Here is a 23261-nt window from a genome sequence, read left to right as displayed (position 1 = left end):
ATTTGGCATGCCATGAAACTGGTCCTTTGTTCACAGGCATCCTTCTAAAGACCTACAGACATGGCAACTGTTGAAAACTAAACTCAGTCTATTAAAGACTTGATGAGCTGATATTCATTTAGTGCCTCAACCTGGGATTTGTCAAAAACTGGGTTGAAGAATTTAGCTATTAAAGTGACTGGCTGTTTTATTTCTTGCATCACACCACATCCTAGCCTCGATGAACTCTCAGTTCTAATGTTGTTAGACTTTCTCATGCAGTATCCAAATGCAGATGAAACTCTGGGGAAAGCGTGGAATAAGCATTGTCGACCACGGTGTCCTCCAAAATGGAGCAGAAAAAAAAGAGGGTGCAACATCGCTCTCTGCTGCTTCTACACAGTACAACACAGTCAAACAGCAGTTCTGCTTACAACTGCATTAAATGTTGTCATCCAGCAGATGGCAGGATGCAACAGCATCTGCTGAACTGTTCATATGGAACAAATAAGCCTGGTCTATTGAGAAAAAAACCTACAAAGCATACAAAATCTCCTTTTTAAAATGTGCCCAATAAACACACCCCTAAGTATAAAACTATGACAGTTTGTACTGGGATGTTATACTGCTTGCAATCTGTTTTAAATAAAACAATATGCTGCATAAAAGATGAATATAATCAGTGCTGGAAGAAGTACTCAGATATTTTACTCCTGCATTCAAAATCATACCTCAGATAAAGTACAGCCATGTCCTAAAAAAAAAAAAAAAAAAAAAAATTTAGACATGCTCATTCTGCAGAAAGATGGCTTGAGTGACTGATATTATCAGATTAATACTGACGCAGCCATGTGGTAGTAGCAATACACTGTCGTAGCTGGTTAAGGTGGAGTCACTATTAACGATGATAATGATGTGAAGTACAATATGGATAGACGTGTGCTTGATTACAATACTTGAGAAAATGTAATTAGTTAAGTCCCACTGGGAATATACACTATCAAATACTTCAATAGGGTGCTGTTTTTTGCTTTTATACTGCACACGCAAACCACACTTTACTGTAATTGTACTAAATCATCATTATAAACCTCGTGTAACCAACCTGTCTTACGATACAAAACTTAATTACGGCAGGTAGATTTTGCCACTGTTGCTTTTGAAGCTCTGTTCACTGGCATGTGTTTTCTGAAGGATCTCACTGGCATACAGGCGAGTTGTGATTAATCACCTTTTATCCTCTAAGCTATGCCAATAAATCAGTGCTACACACTGCATTCACTCATTACTACTAGAATTCTTCAATTGGAAAATTGTGATCAGTTCGAATCTGAAGCCTGATAGCTGCCTAAAAGATGTGTTAAACCCAGTGAATTATTGCTTGTATTTCTGTATCGACTGCACCACATTACTCAGTCTCTGATGTGCAGTAGCTTTTTCTGCTACTGTTGCAGTTTAGTTAGTATGTAAGTTTGGTTTTGCCCATATATTGGTATTCCTTGAAAAAAAAAAAAAATCCTATTTCCCTCTCGGCAAGGACAGACTCTGATCACGAGTGTTTCATCTCCACATTGCGAGTTGAGACAAACAGGAAACTGACACTTCTCTCAACCCACCACACTTAATGAAGTCATCCAATGACACACAGAGATAAGAGTTAGGATCCCCCTGAGCCCCGATGAGTGTATGGATGGCTGCATGCCATTGTACAATAGGCATGAAAAAGAGAAAATCTCCCCAGAGGAAGCCTATTGAAACCCCAGAGGGCCTAGAAAGTGAGCTCTCTGCATTATTATTCCAATGTAATGCAATTCAAGTATCCTGGAAAGTCTCACCAAATGGCACTGCTGGGGTTTTTCAAACACGAGTTCACACCCCACCAGGATGGGTGCTAAGCTTGTGCTAATTGAGAGTGTGTAACACAGATGCTCTCCTCCGGGTTAGGGGGAAAGCAGAGTGTCATGACGCAGGCTGTTCCCCACATTTTCTCAAAATAATCCTGCAGATTGTTCATAGAGCCATCATTTTTGAAAGATGCGTGGCCTCTCTGTCTACTGACTGCCTACGTAGAAGAGAAATGATGAGGATTACAGATGAATTAACAGATGGATTAGAATTTTATTACCATCAAAGTCATCAACTCAGTCAAGGAGTACGGTACAGAGCTCACAAATGCCAGACAGGACCTACAGGTGACCACTGGTCCTGGCAAACATCACATCTACAAATACACCCGTTAAGTGCATGGCAAAATGAACAGACAGGGAATAATAAATACAGTGAGAAATGTATTGGAAAAAAGCATTGCTTTTAACTGTGTAACAGTATTGAAACAGTATTTATTTGCCATCTAAACAAAGAGAATGAACTACATGAAATAATCTATTCACATAAAAAAAATCTCTGATATTCCTCTCTTTGAGCCTCTTGTTAAAATCTAAATATATATCTTAAGCAATGTTAGAAATAATAAAGTGGTATCGTCTGATTGATTGGTGTGTCTACCATTCTACCGCAGCACAAATTGAAAGGAGACATGTGTCTAGATAAAAGACTCTGCGGCATCAAAGTCAAACTTTTCTACTTTTCTTTGATTCTACGGATCATAAATGTAATCGATTTTCTCCAGAGCCCCTTTTTATCTGAAATGGATATTTTCATATAAATTCACAGGTGTTCACAGTAAATACACTTAACAACAGACTGGGTGGAGTTAAACAGAGTGACTGTGCACGAGCCATAAAATATTCTACTTTAATTATATCATTTAATAATCATAACAACAATGTGGCTGCTGCCTTTACTTGACCAGAGAATCAAAGCCCATGGTTCAGTGTGTGTTAGCTCAGGGAATCATGTGGGCACTCACAGGCCAGAGGAGCAAATATGGTATCATTGCCCCCCACCCCCACACCACCACCACTACCACACACACACTCTCTCACTCACACACACACACACACGCACACACACACACACACACTTATCTGACAGCAGCCTTGTGTTAGTTTAGTGGCCCTGATGGGGCTGACAGCTGGCAAGGACTATAGACTTGTACTTACAGGTACACGAACTGCATCGAAAGGACACCAGGAATCACAGTTTCTGCAGCCAGTCGAATATTGCTCAATTTCCTCTAGAGTGATTACAGAGAACTCCGTCTGTAGCTCATTATTAATGCTCGAGGGGACCAGTGACAGGAAAGGATATATTGTTATTACTGTTGATCAAGTATAAGCTGAAAAATCTAAGGAATAAACAAATGACTGAAAAAGTTTGAAAAAAAAAACAAGGCAAAACAGATATGAAAATAAAAAATAATATATATATATATATATATATAATATTAGAAATAAATAAATAAACAATACGTTCAGAAATGTGAAAACGTACAGTTTTTTCAGTACAGCACAGGTCAGCAAAGCTGATTTAGTGATCATAACTCTAGTTACCACTAAGTCAAAATGATGCATGTCTTCCCTTGAAAGCCGCATGTGGTCAGTTAATGCACAATTTGTTTTACACTTACAACCAAATATTAAGACATATATGGTATCTGAGTAAATATCCTACCACAGAGGACATGATTAAACCAAAGTAGATACAAGTAGAGTGAGATCTTGCAAAAAAAGCAAAAAAAACAAACAATTTCTATGACATGATGGAGAAAGATGTCATGAAGTGACATTTCTAAAAAAGGAAAGCTACAAATTAATTTGGATGCATAGAACTGCTATGTATTGAAAACTTATTTTTTTCATCCACTTACAATGACAGCAGGGGCACTAAATGAACAGTAGTAATAGACAGCATAATGTGTACTGTGCTTGTGAAAGAACATTTGCCTCGACATGGCTTGTGGCAAGAGGCGAGGGTGCTGTGGCCTACGATTAGACAAGATTGGCAGTAGCGCATCTTTATCCAGCAAGTGGCTGTAAATGTAAATTGAACAGCAAAAAGTGAGAATGCATGCTGTTTTGGCTACTTCTACAAAGGTCTCTATATACAGAATCTTTACACTTACAGCTATGAGGTTCTGTCCTGAGCAGGAAGTTAGCAAAGGAACACGGTGTTTGTGTGTGTGTGTGTGCTTATGTGTGAAGCTGCCGAGTTCAAAATACAGCACTGGGCATAATAACTCCCAGTCACCAATCTCAGCGCTGTTCAGCGCACAACAACTGGTTAGTGTAGATAATAATAGGTGAGAAAGATAATCATATTTCTCCTGTGAAAGGAAAATATGACCTTCTCCACATATGAGGAGCAGCACTTACTGAGTCTTACGGTACAAGGTCAAAATTTCAGAAGCAAAACTTTTCTACTGATTCTAAGAACAAATACTGTAATTGCAAGACTGGCAGAGAGAAGTTTCCCAAGTCGGCTCATTAAAAAGGAATCAAAGCCATTGTTAGCACAATTACGTCTTCCTGGATTCTCTTATCACTACGAGAAGAGACGACTTTAGCTGTAAGCCACAGTTTGAGACCAAATCTGTTTTTGCCCCTAAAATTCAAGCATGTGGAGATCGATGTGGTTTATATAATCTGACATAAAACACTGGAGGGTCAGTGAAAAAAGACACAATTAATGTGAAAAGAAAGCCAATGCAAGGCAGCACTCAGGAAAGGTAGCACACAGCCTCCATGAGATGATACTAATGCTGCAAGTGAGAGAGAAGCAGAGTCAGTGTCACCATGCTAGCAGCTAATGTACAGTGTGCAGGAGTTGGTGGGGACAGCAGAGGTCACACAGGGCGGGGTGGGGTTGAAGGGGCCTAACCCTGCTCGTCCCCAGCCTCGGTGGCTGCATGGAGAGCAGCTGAAGCTTCTCCATTACAACGCGATGCAGGCTCTGCCTCCTGCGGCGCCGGGCTAGGCTGCTGTGGCTCTGCGTCCGGGGCCGCCACCCCGGCTCCGGCCTCAGGCGCCGCTTGGCTTATCTCTGCTCCTGCAGGGAGCCCTGTGACGGCAGCGGGCGTCTCCTCTTGTGTCGCGGCAGATGAGGGTGCGGAGGGGTCGGTGGCAGCCTGGGGAGCTGCGGCGTCTGCTGGGGCCCCGGCTGCAGGGCTGGTTGCCTTTGAGTCACTCTGCTCAGGTGCTCTCAGTCTCTTCATGATGGTGGTGACCCGCACAGCTTTCTGTAGGAGGAGGGAGAACAAGCTGAACTCAGAAAGGTGCTGCAACCTGAAAACTTGCTCAGAGAACATCAGCTCTCATCGGTCTGTCTTATCTCTTACACCATACTTCACAAACGTACTTCCCTGTTCCAGGACTGCACAACTACTGTTGAACTTTGTGAAGAAGAGCTTCCTGGAAGAGAGAACAAAAGGGCTTACCTTCCACTTAGCTCTGGCAAAGTTCTTCTCTATTTGTGCACACACATTCTCCTTGATGTTCTTATCTGAAGCTGCACCGCCGGAGATCCTGTTGTACAAAATGGGAAAAACACAACTTCACAACAGAGCTTTATGTTTGCCCTATCTTTGGATGCCACAGGCTACTGCACACAGTATTACTCAATTTGTTGTTCATTTTATTGCCTGGCAAACTTTTGCAGGGACTGTTTAACCTTTAAGGACTATTCTGATCATTTTTCTGGCCCACTTTCTACTAGTTTTTGCCACAGTGACAATCAATTTGTGCTCAAAATGTGTAGTTTGGTGGAAGAGCCTTTGTCAGACGCACCTAGGCAGTGCCAACAGTCGAACTGAGAAAGTGAATCTTAAAGGCCTTTTTAAAACAATAACAAATGTCTTCAAACAGATGAAATTGAACAACTGACAAAACATGTGAACGATTCATACACAGTGAGGTGATTAATATTTTTTCCCCAAACTCACTATCCTGGACTATCACTATCCTCTCCAGGAACTGCACTTGTTTTTAAGATATAACTCAGCTACAGCCAAAACATGTTGGTCATATTTCAAGATACACGAAATACAACCAGGAGAAATTCAGTTGGCGTTCAAAGCCTGCCGGTGCGAGCCTTCTGTAATAGTTACATATGGTACTAAAGTCAGTGATCACTCAAAATTAAAAAGCAAAGCTCTTGAAAAGCTCTCACTCACTCGGTGTGAGATATCAGATGGATTCTTTAGGAGATAATGGCCGTCTTTCTGTTGAATGTGCTACAATAAGCTTTCAGTGCGTTCCATCAGAGAGCTCACAAAGCTTTTCCATGTGTTTCAAGTAAGTAAACTGTAGGTCTACATATTTTCTAAATATGTTCCAATATGTTGGAAATGTTTTCCAAAAAAAAAAGGAGGGAAGAAAGAAAGAAAGAAAGAAAGAAAGAAAGAAAAAGGGAAATGGTTTGGACGGGCATTCCGGAGAATCCCATTTCATACTGTACACTACCTGCTCAGTAGCACACAGCACACAGACACAGCTGGTGAAAATAATGGAGCATTTAGCAGTTAAAGAGACACATATTTCCCTCAGGACTTGGTAGAGAAAGAAAACAAGTAAAAGAGAGTCAATATTGGAGTTACATCTAAAAGGTGGACACAAACTCAGCTCCAAGTGGAAGATAATGTTGCTCCGTAACTGCTACATGTATAAATGAGCAACTATTTTAGCAACAAGCTCACTACATCAACTTAATAGATGATGATATGTCAATGTTGTGTTCACAACTTGTTTCCAATAGCTCCAAGTGGCCAAGTGGTCATTTCATGTTAAAGTGTGTTAACATGCTAACAATTGCTTGTTAACATGAAACACAGGATGTCATGAGAATGCAGTTTGTTTTTGAGGTATTTGCTCATAAACCAAAGTATTGAACAAAGAATCACTTAAGTTCTTATAAATCACCCTGTAGGGAACATGAATGTCTGCCACAAATTTAACAGCACTCCAGCCAATATTTGCCAGGACGTTTCCACCTGCAGGTGGCACTGAAGTAAAAGATCACCAAAGTCAATCAGAAACATTGTCTGGGAACCACGAACCTCTGCACTAAATGAAGCTGCAATCCGTCCGATATTTGTTTTAGATATTTCAGACTGCTAATGTGCTAAGCAGTTTTGGTTTTTGTTAAGTGTTAATGTGATTTTACTGGACACATCAGACAAGAAAGAAAGTCTGCTCTTCGATAGTTGTGATCACATTATTGCAATCTGATCGCACTGCTCCGCTTGAATGGTCTGCACAATATATCACAGCTCTACTGCCTACCATTCATGGTTTATAGCCTCCTGGGCTGTCAGTCTCTGGTCTTGATCCACCTCCATCAGACGCGCTACCAGACTCTTAGCTGTCAGGGAGAAATCACACAGAAGAAACTCAACTCAAAAGGATTTGGTCTCCCAGTTGATGGGAACATAAACATGACATGTGTTTGACCACTCTAGAGGTAAGAAGGGACAAACTCTCTCAAATTTAAGGTGTACCCAGCAAGCTGCCTTTGTGTTCCTTCACACTATTAACTTAATCCTAAAAGTACCTGAATCAGAAATGTCATCCCAGTACGGAGAGTCAAACTCATAATCTCCTGCCAGGATCTTTCGGAACAAGTTCTTGTCATGGTTTTCATAATCATCGTCATCAGTTTCATCGTAGAAAGGAGGGTTGCCTGACAACCTGAGGTAGCAGAGGAAAACAAGTGCATCAAAAAGTCAAAATACATCTATATACCATATTTAAACAAGGCCTGTGATGTAACATCATATTATTTACAGTCTCATTTTTGTCAGTGATTCAACATTCCACCCAGTGACATTAAATGAGGCGGATCCATATCTTCTGTTTAGAATGATAATCTTCTCTCTTTATGTTTTATGCCACAACTTACAGTATGTACATGATGACACCGGTTGCCCAGCAGTCCACAGGCCTGCCATATCGCTGTCTTCCAACCACCTCTGGAGCTGCACAAGAACACGCAAACGTCATTCAAATCTCTGCCACAACAGCCTGCCACACCAATGTCACCACTGACCCGCCTAAATAACAATGTCTTATTTGCCACTTGGTGTGTGTTTATTCTCACCGAGGTACTCTGGTGTCCCACAGGGGTCCTTGATCAGTCCGTTCTCCAGCTTAGCAAGATGGAAGTCACTGATGACTATTTTAGAGTGCTTCAGGCGGTTGTAATAAACCAAGTTCTCCAACTAAAGAAAAGCATATTACAATGACATCAGTTAATGTAATATTCATGTTTAACTTCTTTCATTATCATCCTTAATCGTCGAGTGAAAGTTGAAGAGGTTGAATTTCAGTTGCGAGAGAATTTTCGGAGAAAAATATAATGAGAAGACTGAATACATCTAAAAGTTTAATTATCCAGTGCCGATTAAAACGAGTCAAATCAAATGAGAGACAGTCAGTTTAATTTTGTTATTTTATTATGACTGAATTAAAGCTAAATGCCTTAACTGTGCTTGACGTAGTTCCAAGAAATGTACTGACTTACATTTACGGTGACAATCATGAAGAGGGAGATTTGAGAGGGATCGAGGTGGAGAAGCTAAACAAGCTGTTGTTAGAAATAGCAATCATTTGGCGCCCACCTTTTCATGGCACAGACATCATTCAAGTGCACCCTGCCCAGTGCATCGCAGTTTTACAAACACGCTTTTGGCATTTTGGAAAGGTACGCTGGAAACGGGTAGTCAGAAAGAACATATACCTTAAAGGCAGCCTACCTACTTTCATCCCCTTTAAGCAAAGGACTGTCCTCGTCCTCACACACTGACAGTTTAAAGACCCCTGTGAAGAGTTTTCCTCAGAGGAATCTTATTGTTGTCTGTTACGAGCAGAGTTTGAATGAATACAGCAGCTCAAGTAATGAGATGAAGCATATCATTCCCTAAAACAGAAACAGGTGAAGTTGAAAAAGTGAAATTTCGGTCCAGCTCGCACAAGCTCTGCGAGCCAACAGCACACTGTAGGCAGCCGCCACAGCGTGACATCGGCTTTGCTGTGCTGATTAGACCATCAGCCATACGTACTATGGGCAGGTTGAGTTAAAGTGAAATTAATTTCATGGAGCAGAGGCTTCTGGATTCTACTGAGGTTTATTTTTGGAGCAGCTGATAATCAGCACAGACTAGTAAGCCAACATTTCATTGAAAAGTTTACAACCATTTCAACAACTTTTGATTTCTATATTTTCAGCATATAACTAAAAGAACTACAGGATGTCCTGGACATATTTCTTGGTTAAAAGTGGTTAAAAAGTGAAATCCCTTATATAGATTACAGTTCTCTTTCTTGGGTTAACAGTGAGATGCCACCACAGTAATTGTGCTATAACTGGGATAAGTTTATATCTTCTATATGCCTGCACGACTGAAGCGTGTTACCTTGAGGTTTCTGTGAACAATGCGCAGGGAGTGGAGGTAGGCGACAGCCTCCAACACCTGGCGCACCACGTTGCTCGTGTCTCGCTCTGAGTAGTAACCTTGGTCCAGGATCCAGTCAAACACCTCTCTGCCTGTTGCACTGTGGAAAAAGAAGATCCATAATGTTTTACATGTTTGTTGTTGGAAGTCATGAATGCGAATTTATCTCAGAATTGGAAGATTTGCGGTGTATAACTCCAACATTATTGCTTTAAATCTGACTGGGAACACTTCGGTCCAACCTGAGCGCCAGATGGTTTGTTAAACAGAACCATCTGGGAAGTCGTCCATGGAAACTGGAAAAGGTCAGGCACTTTCAAAAAATGCTTGACAGGTGGTTGGATGAATCATCTGCGTATCACTATCTATCATGGGCTAACTTTAACCAACCAGATCATTTGACCATATGACGTAGCAGGAGTGAAGCTCTTGCTGGAGTCCATTGGGAGGAGAGTGAAGACATCTTTCCCCTTGAAAAAGTTCTGTTCTATCGCAGCATCTACGCTAGCCTCTTTAGGAGCCGCCATTGTTAAGGTAAAATGAACCGTCGCTTCTCTTGCTGTTATCACATCTAGCACAAGCACATAACTTGAGGCCTGGCAAGCTGGATTTTCAGCTCACTTGAACTCGTGTGATCTTGTGTGATCTTGTGTGATCTCGTGATCTCATAAATCCAGCTGCCTCACAAGGTATTCTCCATTATCCTCCATTCTCTGCCCATGTTTCCATCTGCTCTCTACTGCAAACTATTCGGACACAGGCAAAAAAAAATCTGGTAATATCAAAATTGAAGTTTTACATTGTATATTTCTATTGAAATGTTAATGTTCCAAGAATAAACATTTTTTTGACAGGACTGAAAAACACATCACACCTGTTAAAGAAAAATGGTTTTAATCAGGTCCCCATAGATGTTTCTCTGGTGTTTTATCATTTTCTTCAGAGTATCGCACGTTTAGCATATCCATATCCAAATGTATCGAATTCCCCAAGAACACATGCTGATGAGAATGGAGCAGCTAGCAAGCAATCATATCTGAATACCAAATGAGGTGAGTTCAGAGCTGTTCTCATATCTACTAGGTCTCAGGCTACAGCAGCTCATTTCCCACGAGTGTATAATCAACACATACAGTTCAGCCGACAAGTAGACAAGCAGGGAGCATTTCCTTCTGGCTCATCAGACATCTGAACTCACAGTTCAAGGAAGAGGAAGTATTCTTTTTTGGTCTCGAAGACGTCCACCAGTTGGAGAATATTGGAATGCTTCACCCTGAGGTGATGTGTCAAAACACAAGACAGAGAGAGAAACACAAAGAGAGAGAGAGAGAGAGAGAGAGAGAGAGAGAGAGAGAGATCGGGAGTTATATAGGAGATATATGTATCATTCATCCAGTTGGCGGAATAATGGAAAGATCTGCTTTAATGTTCCTGAATATCACGCGACAGCAGGCCTGGAGAGGGTACTGAGATCTCAACTGCATGTTTAACTGCCATTAACATCCAAAGATAACCACATTTATGTAACCTGGTACTTCCATGTGGGCATAAAGACAAACATGCAGCAGCATGTTGCTGAGCAGACGACCGTGCCTTCAACAACCATGGCACCACATGGGAAACTTCATGGTGAATTTGGCCAATAAAGCCACAGTGTTTGAGGCACACAGTGTTGTTCTTGCCTGTCAATGAGAAAATATTCCTGGCCCTATTCCTGAAAATTGAGATTTGGGACATTTGTGTGTCATTATCATTTTGCGTCACCACTGACAGGTGGTGTTGTTGCATAACTGTAATTAACATGTTATATCAGGAGCAAAGGAAAAGCACTGCATTATGGGATTTTTAGCAAAAAGTAGTGTGCAAACTGTGCACTGCATGCATTGGCCTACACCTCTGATAAACACAGCTTTTTCTTTCCTTCCACAGGATTGGTCTATTAACTGGTGTATTCCTATTATACACATTTCATGCATAGCATTAAATATTCCATCTAGACATATTTTAGGACATAAAAACATTCTGCTTGTGAAAGCAATTTGTCTGATATGGTCTTTCCACAAAAAGATCAAAAATACTTAAAATTACATCTACTGTAGTCCATCATTAAAAGATCCATAATCTACGAATATGCAAATATTGTTCATTTCAGCAGCACTTGATGTTTTCCCTGCAATTAATCCCAGCCTTTGACAATGTCATCACATTTGATTAGGCTTATGATTAGCTTTTACTGGACAATTAGATAATCACAGAGAAAATATGTCTCAAATACAACAGCTAGGAAGAGTGGCAGTGTATGTGTGATAACTCAGAAATTAGCTTCGTCTGACTTTTTTTCATAAAGCAAGCACAGCGATTTCTTTTCAGTTATGTTTTTGTTCTCAAATATTTAAGAAGATTTAATAGTCAAGACAAATGACCCAAAAAACAAAGAAACTCCTCATCACAGACATTTACACTCCAGAGAACATTAACCACAATGAATAACTTACATCTTTAAGATGAGGATCTCATTTTTCGCAGCCTTGCGGACTTTCCTTCCATCCTTTTTCAGGAACTTTTTACACGTGTACATTTTCATTGTATTTTTGTCCTTGGCCCTGAATATCTCACAGAACTCCTCCCTGGAGAGAAGCATTGGCAGGGATGTAAACATAGATCATCAGGTTTTCTTGAGAAAGATCAAAAGTCTGTTGAGATGACATCTGAGCCTTCAAGAAGCTGGAGAGATACTTACGATTTAACAATCTGACCCAGGTCATATTTATCTGTCACGTCCGAAGGATTGTTGTAATCCTTCTTTTCCCCGATTGTTAAACAGCCAAATGGCATGGCCACTCCTGACCTGTGGTAAGACAAGAGAGATGGAAGAGGGAGAGATTGAAATTAATACAAGGACAGAGGAAACACTTTCTTTAATCTGTCTTCTCTTGTTGTCCTGGGGTCCCACCTAGCTGATGATGTCTCTTCAATTTGGCGTCACACTGTGCCATATTATTACTTTGGGTGATGACTTGGCTAAAAACGTGGCCCTCCCTCAGTCATAAAGAAATACTTCAATAATGCTGAGAAAGCCTTTTAAAAGTGTGAGAGCTTAAGAGACACCAGAGGCAGTATGAATGCAGCAGATTGTTTCACTTACTGTAACGGAGCCTTTCATGATCATGCATTAATAAAGGCCAGAGCCATCGTGGGATCTGCTGCACGGGCTCAGCTTTATGCTAATATCTAACTTCTAGAAAACAGAGAGGAGAATGTTTTCATAATGAAGCAGAAGTCTGGACTGAATGTACCAGTGCTTCTCTGTGGGGTGAAAGTCACAAACCACTGAGGTCAGGGGCAGAAGGAGCCGCAGCTAATATGGTCTGAGGGGCCAGAGAGGCTACTGCAGCAACAAGTGAAGCATTTCCAATTGAGAAAGGAAGCCCGTAATTACTGGCACAGCACCTCAGCACCTCAGAGAGGAATTAAAGCACTTTACCAGCTCTACATCCACACTTGAACACCTACTTGCAGTGCAGCCTCTCTGTGCCTCTCTCAAACAGCATGGAGTGAAGTTTGAGACCAGCCTCTGCAACTTTACTGCAGGTATATATACAGTATATGGAAATGTATTTTTTTTTTTACTAGGAAAAATTTAATAGTCAGTTTAGTTGGAGTTGTTATTTTTGTGTGAAGAGAAGGGTTTTTTGTTTTTTTTGTTTTTTATTTACATCTCTCCCGGCGCTGTACAGTCAGGAACACAGACACTATTGAAAAAGTAGGAAATTTGCTGTTTTTTGAGTGTGAAACAATAAAACATTCATCCTCCCCTGCAGTTCAGTGTGTGTGTGTGTGTGTGTGTGTGTGTGTGTGTGTGTGTGTGTGTGTGTGCATAAGTCCAGCTAAAACCTAGAATCATCTATATAAGATAGTGTCGAGTGGAAAAATCCACATCTTCTTTGTGGTCAAATGATGATGAATGATGATTCTTTTTTTTTTCATACTTTTTGTTAAAAATCCCTTTAATGCATTCCTTTATTATTTGTGATCAAAACATGTACGAAGCAGGACACTTCACGGTTGAATAATAAAAGTGTCAGTGCTTTCTGGTGAACAAACTATGCAACGGTGACATTATTTTCAAAGCTGTATTTTCAGCCCTGTGTTAAGAGGGTACAGTGTATGTACGTAGGCTACTAGTTAAATTGCATTTCCCATCACTGTTGGGTAACTATGTTTTCTGCTGCAGCAGGTAACAACCAAATACTATGTCACTGCATTTAATTTTCTTTTAAAATGAAAAAATAATGAGAAATCTCAAAAATGATTGAAATATCATCAGTTTCTGCACCGATAATTCCCCATCTTCTTATTCAGGATAGAAAATATCAGGGTCTGGGCTGACAGAATAAAGCACAGAAAGAGTGGGACCAACAACTGGACCGACTCCAGGAACCTACCCTGACCTCATTAGGGTTGGGAGACATGGATAAAGTTTTCTATTATGGTATGTGTCTTTTTAAATGACAGTATCGATATCGAAGTGCAGTACTGATGTGCAGTATGATATAATATATATACATATACATTTTTAGGAAATACAATTGAGAAGCCTGTAAATCTAATATGCATAAAGTAGTCCTGCTCACTGATTTGCAATACAGCCCAAAATACAACAACCCAGTGTGTGATTAAATGCTCTTCTGGTTCAAATCCCTGGACAGATTCGTGAAATCTGGAGGGGGGACAGTTGTTGCTTCTACCACTGATGTGTCCTTGATCAAGGCACTATACTACTTATTACTCAAGTAATGTTGCTCAGGGGCCTTTAGTACAACACTGCAGCCTCACTGAGTAGCTCTGAACTGGTGTGAATATTCTGTATGTGAAGCTGCTTGAATGTAAAGCAGGAAAGAGCTGAAAAACAACTGCAGAGCACAATTTCTCCACATGAATAAAGTGTAAAAAATATTTACTTCCTAGCCACACAACATCCATCTGCGCCAACAGTCTGCTCTGTGATGGATGTCTGCATGTAAATGTGCACAAAAAAGCATGAGAAGTATAGTGTTATGTGTAAGAACGGCAATCTGGTCAGTGCAGCTGCGTGAAACATCTCATGATCCAATCTAAACAAACAAGCACAGAGATGTCTCGAATAGATAGATAGATAGATAGATAGATAGATAGATAGATAGATAGATAGATACTTTATTCATCCCCAAGGGAGATTCACAAATTCCAGCATATTCCAAAAATTTAAAGTAAAAGGCAAGCAATAAATAATCCAAAAGCACGGCAAGCAAACAATTAAAAGTTAAAAGTAAAAATGTCCAGTGCAAACAGAATACAAGTTAAGGTGCATGCTGAACAGAGTGTTGTACAGATTCCATTCCAAACATTGAGAGATGTTGACATTAATGTTAAATGTTTCCCCCCTGAGTGGAGTTAAAGAGCCGCATGGCGTGGGGGAGGAACGACCTCCTCAGTCTGTCAGTGGAGCAGGACAGTGACAGCAGCCTGTCACTGAAGCTGCTCCTCTGCCTGGAGATGGCGCTGTGCAGTGGATGCAGTGGATTGTCCATGATTGACAGGAGCCCGCTCAGCGCCCATCGCTCTGCCACAGATGTCAGGCCGTCCAGCTCTGTGCCCACAACAGAGCCCGCCTTCCTCACTGGTTTGTCCAGCCGTGTAGCGTCCCTCTTTTTGATGCTGCCTCCCAAGCACACTGCTGCATAGAAGAGGGCACTTGCCACCACAGTCTGGTAGAACATCTGCAGCATCTTTTTGCAGATGTTGAAGGACTCCAGCCTTCTGAGGAAGTACGGTTGGCTCTGTCCTCTCCTCTCCTCCTCCTCCACATTGTCCAGGGAAAATCGTGCTCTCTCTGAACATGTGTGAGGGGCTGACCTTTCCTGGCTACCCTCCTCTCTCTTTCACTCTCAATGCACTGTACATGTCTCTCGTGGTAAATGCTTTGGCTCAGTTAAGCTACGCTATAAAGAAGAAAGTTCTGCAGGGCTGCTGTCTTAAATGGGGGTAATTCTGAGTAAGTCTAGCAGATGCAAGACATTAGGAAACATGTCAGGAAAAATCTAGATTATGCTAGAAAACATTTAAATTCTGCAAGTAGCTCGAAAGGTCCACAAGAGAGTCGTTGCATTGTAGAGAGGGAGACAGACAAGGGAGAGCAAAAGGGCAATTCTGATGCTGATGAAATCTAATAAATCTAATGAAGAAATCCAGCTAATAAACAGAACCTTTGTGGTTTTGGAAAAGCTTTCTGAGGGCAGTCAGTGGCAGACACAATCCAAAGGCAAATTAGCTCAGCAAGAACCAAGAAGTACTTGAAGTATCCTGGCCAGCCTCTCCCGTTTTCCCCAAGTGCAACTTGCTGTAATGGATGAAGAATTTGTGAAGCATTTCAAGTGAGAGCAGGATGCTGGCTGTATCATATAACAGAGGCTGCATAATGGGCCCATTTGGACTGACCACCATCAGCAACATTCAAGCATTATCACCCCATATTCTGACTGTTCTGACTGCCCCTCGGGAGCACCAATCGATGCCTCGCGATGCTTTACGGCCCAGTGTGAGACCAGGGTCTGCTGCCGGGGTTGTGCTCGGGACACACCGCAGATTTTCTGCAGATGCAGTGAAGACTTAGCGGAGGGAAGATGGATAGTGATAAAGATCTGGGACCTATTAAGCGAACACAGTGCCTTCTCCAGCCAGGCGAGCCGATGAGCAAATGAGGTTTTTCTTGTGCCTGTTGAAATCGATGTGAAACTCTCATAGTGCTTGTGTCTGGGTGAATCTCAGGATTAGGTTAAATGCAGTGCTTATGTGCACTGTGTCAAGACTTTTTAAAGCAGCAGTAAGGGGGATTATTGTACCTGCTGCTATGGTATAACGTTAGGCTAGGCCTAGGGCAAATGGCTGGTATCTTTTTGCTATGGTAAGCCTTTAGGTATGTGAGGGAGCACTAATCCCACCATGAAATTTCTCAGAGATGGACAAATGTCTCGTCAGTTTTGGAAACCTTTCATTCACTGTTTAGTTTTCAACTCTCTGTCTTTTTTTCAGCCTTCCTGCATCCTCTCACTGTGGCTCTGCAGCCACTTAATGAGGATGCACAGTAAAGATCAGACTCCATGCATCATACTTGTGCCAACTGTAGGCTATTACAGATTTACTGAAGTGAACCAAAGCTTTGCTGAGCCTCAACAGTTATGTATAACCTATATTTTACATAGACAGCATTCACCTGAGTGAATAGAATAATATATATGATCAAATACAATATGCTGTGTTAATTGTACATAATTCTGATGGATGATCAGTTTTCACTACATGACCCCAAGATACACTTAACTGAGAACAAACTAAATGCATTATACATTTTTACTCTGCACCAAAAATTGAAATGGAGTTAAAGCCTCCCACATGCTTAACAATGCTACTGAGACACGTGGTTAAGGTTGGGGAGAGATCTGGGTTTCAAAGGACAAACTGAATACATGTGGTCCACTTTTCCTCATTATGCCTGAAGAAACAGTAATCTGAGCTGCATTAGGTTTCCATCAAAACGCTTCCTATATCAAATCAGTGGTATATGAATGTCATTTCTAGGCTACTGAGTGTCCATGAAATTGTATGAATGGAAGAAAAAAGGATAAGCATCACAAGAAACTGTCCATTTTCTACACGCTGTATTATGCTGTTTTGTGTCTGAGTAAATCCTAATAGATAATAAGCCCTAATAACAAGTGAAAGCCCTCTTAATAGTTTTTTGTGCCTGCATAAATCAGCCCTTTTAATTTAAAGCTGCAATCAAATCAATCAATATTTTTATATTGGCAAAGGATCAAATGACTTTGTGCAGTGCAACCCACAGCTCATTATTTTGATTTTACAGCCCCCAACTTCACAGTTTTAGTTCACTCTCAGTATCTCACCAGCTTTTTCCAGCTGCAACGGGCAGCTGTTTTCAGTGCACAAGCTCTAATAAACCTACTATATGCCACTTTCACTGCACTGAATAGCAGATAGATAATGTTAGCTACTACCTGGTAAACATAGTGGAGCATTTAACATCTAAAGAGGCAGATATTTCCCTCAGGAGTCAGCTTAGACCCAAACAATATTCTAAAAGTTGCACTTACATTCATCAGGCAGACAGAAACATGACTCCACATGAATGCTAATATTGCTCTGTGTCTGCTGAATGCGCATGTAAGCAACTGTTGGCTCAGGCAACTTTTTTTTTTGACGTTTTATTTATTAATTTTCTTCATACAACAAAGCAAAACAGCATTAACAGCGATAACAACAGACAAAGGGGAATTTAAAAAACAACAAAATGCACCCCCAAAAGACAAAAACAGAGATAAATACCGGAAAGCTAAACTATTGTAAAAGCATAAAGTTCATTTGAACATTTTAAAGCCAAAACGCCATATAGCAGTGGGCTGTTTCTGTCGTGGATAATTAGCTGCACATTTTGGGGGAAAACAAAGACTTGCAGTGAAAGTGGTTTAATACTCTAAACAGCAAAAACTGCATTCACAAATCTATTGCTAAAAGATCTTATGGGATCATTTGGGGATCAAGGTAAACAGGAAACGGTATTAATTATTGGTAAAAACTGTCGGCACTGTTCTGTGTTGATTCCCCCGAATCCACTCCCTTCTTGATGGTTTTGGACAAACTAGTATTTCTGTTTTGACGCGGCTCAGCTCAGCCATCTAAAATATCACCTCCCCCCTCTCTGTCGATCAGTCTCTCCCTCTGTTCCTGGGGATTGGCTGGAGCCACAGCCCCGCAAAGACAGACTCTCCAGCTATTAGGAAATAAACATCCTTGACATTCATTTTCTTTCATCCCCGCTGATCTACTGGGATTGCCCGAGAGACTGCGATAGCACTCTGCCTTCAGCTGAAAGGAGAAGATAAGGTCAACACAGATGGGCATGGCGACAATTGTGTAGTCTTAACACAGAGCAGTGAGAGAAAGATGCTCAAATGGTCGCCTCCTGCTATCTCTTCCTGTGAAAAAAGCTGCTATTGCAAGTAAACAATGCAAGAAATTGTGCTTTTTAAACTGGAAGCAAGCATAAGGATTGGGGGATGATAGAAAACAAGAAGACAAGTTCTTGTTGGACTTTTGTACCTCAGCTCTGTCTTGATGTGAAAGCCCTTAACTTGGGCAAAGCTGGCAGGAAACTAGGGACAAATGAAAGAGCTTTTAAATAATACAGGGGTTGCACTTACACTTTAAGTCTACAAACCAGGATGTTTAATCTAGCAGGTTAAACCACTGAAACCAGATAGTGAAGCAGGCCAACTGTGACTGGAAAAGTATATTCAGACTGCAGACAGATGCAGAGAGAGGTTCACTCTGACAGTTAATGACATTTTCATATTTTCCACACAGGACCTCAGCTGAGCAATGCAACCTCATCATTCACTCTGTCTTTATTTGCTTGTAGCATCTCCTCCATGCTTATTGATGATGATGTCAAATACAGGTCATGCATGGAGCAGCAGGTGAATGAACGCGACTTGATTTTATTTGATATCAGATATCTTCGCAAGAAAAAAAAAATCACATTTTAGTTGTGGGTGTGAACATGGCATTTAAAACACCATTTTAAAGACATAACAGACTGTCACACAGTAAGTGTTAAACAAATCATTTTTAAGTGTTGACACATAACACGTCAACACAAGTGTGAAGGGTGTTGGGAAGCCACAGTCCACACAGCAGCTCATGAAACTAAAACACAACCTCCTAAATGATTAAGACACACAGTATACAAAAGGTAATTTTGCAGTTGTAGCTATCAAGCTCCAAAGGAACAGCAACAGGCAAATAGAAATGTGCAAATGATTGTTATTGCTTGTTGTACAGTAACAGCAAAATCCCATTAACACCAAAGCTGTCCGACTCTGAGTGAACTTTTATGGATGAATGGCTGAACCAAGGGCCAAGAGAACCCATTAGCACTGAGATTTGCTTTATGAACGTTATACTCAAGGTAGAATATTGATGTTATGCAATGAATCTAAAGTGCCTCTGACAACACTGGCAAATTACTGTTGCACTGTTGACTGAATATTTCAGTCTATTCTATTAATGGGCACCTGAGACGAATGCTAACTCAGAATACTTTACATGTATATTATTTCACAGTATACGATAAACACTGCATTAATTCAGTGGCGATTCTCTGTATTAATGGAAGCCAGAAACTCACTGGGGAAGACGAAACAACATTCTGCAGCATCATCACACTGCCTCATTACTGCTCCTCACAAATATCATGTCTTTTTACATTTGGCTTTAAGGAGGAATGGCCTCTTGGAAATGTTGACATAAAAGTTTGCATGCATGTCTCTGGGGGATTTTACTACACTAATTAAAGTTGCAATATAGTAAATTATGCTTGCTGTTTCAACATTTGCGGGGCCAGCAGAGGAGCGTGGAGCTGAAAGGTCTATAACGAGGGCAGGAGAGCAGGGCAGCAACTGCAGATAGGAAATAAATGTAGAGTTGAAAAGTTGTATCAATCAGCAGGATGCATGGAGTGGGATCAGAACAAAGATGGTGGCAAAGGTTTTTAAAAGTGGGCGCATACACAATTGGATTAATTATTCATGGTATTTTCCACAGTGTGTCTCGCTGGGCCTGCGGTTTGTGTCTTTCTTGTATTGAGGAATTGCTGTGTCCTGCGGTGCTTGCTTAACAGTGTGCTAGCAGCAGAAGCATGGCAGCTCTGGCAGTGCTGTAATAATTACCAGCCTTCTCTCCTCAGCCCTCCTCTAATCCCAGTTCAGTGCGCTGCACTGCTTGTTGGTGTCTGCATCAGCCTCACACACAGCAAATCTCCGAAGAATTGGGGGGATTGGATGGCTCTGCAATCTACCTTTTTTTTTTTTTTTTTTTTCCAAGGACTTATTCAAGTCCAGGGACCCTATCATCCCTGCATAAAACAATCACAGTCACACTCTGTGTGTTGTCATTCATTCATAACAACTCTCTGTATGTGACTCATATTGCTGCATTCTTCACTCAATGAGAAAACACTGCAGTGGCTTCTTCAGCAGCAGACAGTGAACTTGAGAAAACCCTACCTCTTCCACTTCACTTCCTTCTGTCTCCCTGTGCCATCACTCTTTCACGGTCACACTTGGAGCCCCTCTATGGTGAATCACTTGTGGCGACAAGAATCACAGACTTAACCTTACACATTACAAGAATCAAGGCAAATTATAGCCTCCCCTTACGACAGCTTTTAAAGGGGAGGTGAGACTGCAGGATCCTGACACATATATTGACACATATATTGATATTTCAAGCTCCCTCCCAGGACTGGCAGATTGCCCTTTCTACACCTGCTGCCCACCATGCCGCTATTCTTGTGCTCCAGAGCAGGGACACAAAAAGCACCGCCTTAATTAGGCAGGGCAGTGCACAGGGATTTCTGTTATCAACCATACTCATGGTATTACAAAGCCAGTGAACAGCTGCTCAGAGCCTGTGTGAATTACAGCCTGAGGAAGCGGGATGGTGACAGGCAGTGGCTGCTTTTTGTTTCTTTTGGCTCAGTGTACTTTTGGCAAAAATCAAAATCAGTCCCTGCAAACTACAAAATACAAGTGACCTCAAAATTTGGAATACAATTGTCAACTGGAAGTGCTGATTTAAACAGAGCAAAAAGGCCTTTTTTCTGCTTAATCTGTAAGTCATTAAGACATTGTGAATATGAGATGCTGGGGTATTATTACATCAATAATAACACTGATTCAAGACATTATATTGGGCTTGACTTGGCTTCGGTGTTGCCAGATTGGCTGGTTTTGGGTTGCATTGTGCAGGGCTTGGGCATGCTTGGGCTGGTTGACCATGAGATGGGCTGGTTTTAAATTACATTAAAATTGACAATATACTAAAAAATGTATTCATACATTGTATTCCTTAGTTATATGAACACATCCAGTCACTCAGTACAACTTTGCTATGACATAATTTGTATTCATTCTGTTGAGAGGAGATATGACTTATCATCATCGCCACCCACCAGCAGCTTACCCCGTAAACACACAGGAGCTGCAGTGCTGTTACAAAGCTGTACTTTTGTTGTAACAGAAACTCTGTGCTCGCAACATTACAACATCATTATTTGTTTGGCTTCTTGACAGCATGGGATTACGTATCGGCGATTTCTCTCTCGCTCTCTCTCTCTCTCCCTCCTCATTGCATGTGTGTTGAGGGTAGTTTAAGCTGGCATACTGTCGAGGCTTGTTTCAGTTTACAGAATTAAATAAATTAAAAAAATGTACTTCAGTTATTTGAGCAGAGGGCAGAAATGGAAAATTGTTTTCTAGTTGCATTTTAAGAAGTACCCTCCATTCTGCGTTCTAGTGCACTTCAACATCTACATTGTTGTTTTATTACTGTCATACTGAAATGTTGATGAACCACAATCGTGTGGCTATTGTTGAAATATAAAATATAATGTAATACTAATACTAATACTAACACTGCTAATAATAATAATAAGATGAAATAAAGAATAAGATGGAATAAAGACAATGCATTAAACCACACAACATTTTAAAAGAATGAACTCTGATAATGTACATAATGTGCTGAAGTAATCGGTTAAACTATGAAGTAATCGGTTTGTCAGCAGAAGCTGAGCTGAAAAAAAAAAAAAAAAAAATCACAAAACAACTGAATCCTACTAAAACACTAAATTGCATATTTAGAATTGTAGTCCACCCACAGCTGCATGGCCAGTGTTGACATTCAATATGGCTGCCCTGCCTGACAGTGCTTTAGTGACCTGGACAGCCTGTAAATACAGTATATTACTCTTCAGGTAAGATGGCTCATAAGTGCGTTCCCTATGGAGGAAATGTGTGAGAACAATGGCAGCTTGTTTTGACAAAACTGCTACAGACAATCCATCCTGAGGGAGAGAACAGTGTGTGAGAGTATATAGACATGACTGCATGCCTGAATGCTCACATGCATGTGTGCATTATGGTGTGAATCCATATGGGCTACTCCAGTGCACTATGAACATTTGTGTCCTTTCCTATTTGCAAAGGATCCAGCCGCTATTTTTAGCGTCAGCCCAAGAAATATCTCTGCTGTCAAAACTCCTTTATGTCATTTTCAGTCTCGTGCAGAAGAGACGAATTACATTCAAAGATGGTAAGAGCACCTTTTGAATGCGCCAATTACAGATGCAGCTCAAAGAATGCATGATGAAGGCAGGGTCAGGGAGGGTGTGAGACTGGGTTAATGCAAGAGTCTGACAAGGTCCAACCCGAGACACCATACCAATGTTGAAGAGCTTGGTTCAGTCCGCCTGACAATGGTGAATACAACCCAGAAGTGCCCTCACATTCACACACATCCACACAAACACAGATAGCTTCATCCACAAATGTATGCTCATAATGTCATTTACTGTAACCGTTGCCTCCATTACTACACTGTCAACAATGAGAAACATGAAAATTAATAATTCTGTTTGTAAGGTTGCCACTGCACACTGACCAGCTGGTGCGCTATCCTAGATATCTGCATCCATGTATAAATTATCAAACAATGCACTCAGCAATGCATTGTTTAATAAGTTCACTCAATCATCTGTCTGGCAGCACACAAAACATTTTCGGCCGTACAGCCGTCATCAGTGTGTACAAATGTAGGGATACAATCTCTACTTAAGGCTGCCAGGTAAGTTAACAGGTGAGTGGAATCACCAATCAATGTGATTTCACCTAGAATGGAATCACATAGAGTGAACATGACCATCAATCACTGTGAGTCCACACAACATGGAAATGCATTGACCTCTATGTGTAAATGTCTTACAGTATATTCTGGAAGTTACGATGTCACCAGATTTACAGGAAGGACATCAAATTGTTTT

General features: G+C 41.0%; 1 protein-coding gene across 1 annotated transcript in view; it reads right to left on the bottom strand.

Moving 5' to 3' along the window:
- Positions 1 to 2073: 2073 nt before the first annotated feature.
- The window catches only part of LOC143334005 (caM kinase-like vesicle-associated protein), a 38837-nt gene continuing 17649 nt past the window's right edge, over positions 2074 to 23261 (bottom strand). The window contains exons 2-11 of the mRNA XM_076752466.1: positions 12066 to 12173; positions 11821 to 11952; positions 10524 to 10598; positions 9287 to 9425; positions 7972 to 8092; positions 7774 to 7849; positions 7426 to 7562; positions 7158 to 7236; positions 5315 to 5402; positions 2074 to 5116 (exon numbers count right to left, since the gene is read on the bottom strand). Coding sequence (XP_076608581.1) covers positions 4754 to 5116; positions 5315 to 5402; positions 7158 to 7236; positions 7426 to 7562; positions 7774 to 7849; positions 7972 to 8092; positions 9287 to 9425; positions 10524 to 10598; positions 11821 to 11952; positions 12066 to 12160 — 1305 coding nt within the window. The 5' untranslated portion in view covers positions 12161 to 12173 and the 3' untranslated portion in view covers positions 2074 to 4753. The remainder of the gene's footprint in view (positions 5117 to 5314; positions 5403 to 7157; positions 7237 to 7425; positions 7563 to 7773; positions 7850 to 7971; positions 8093 to 9286; positions 9426 to 10523; positions 10599 to 11820; positions 11953 to 12065; positions 12174 to 23261) is intronic.

Source organism: Chaetodon auriga, chromosome 2, assembly GCF_051107435.1.
Source record: "Chaetodon auriga isolate fChaAug3 chromosome 2, fChaAug3.hap1, whole genome shotgun sequence".
NCBI classification, from domain to species: domain Eukaryota; kingdom Metazoa; phylum Chordata; class Actinopteri; order Chaetodontiformes; family Chaetodontidae; genus Chaetodon; species Chaetodon auriga.
The sequence above is the reverse complement of the archived record's forward strand: the minus strand, read 5'-3'. Positions and strand labels throughout refer to the sequence as shown.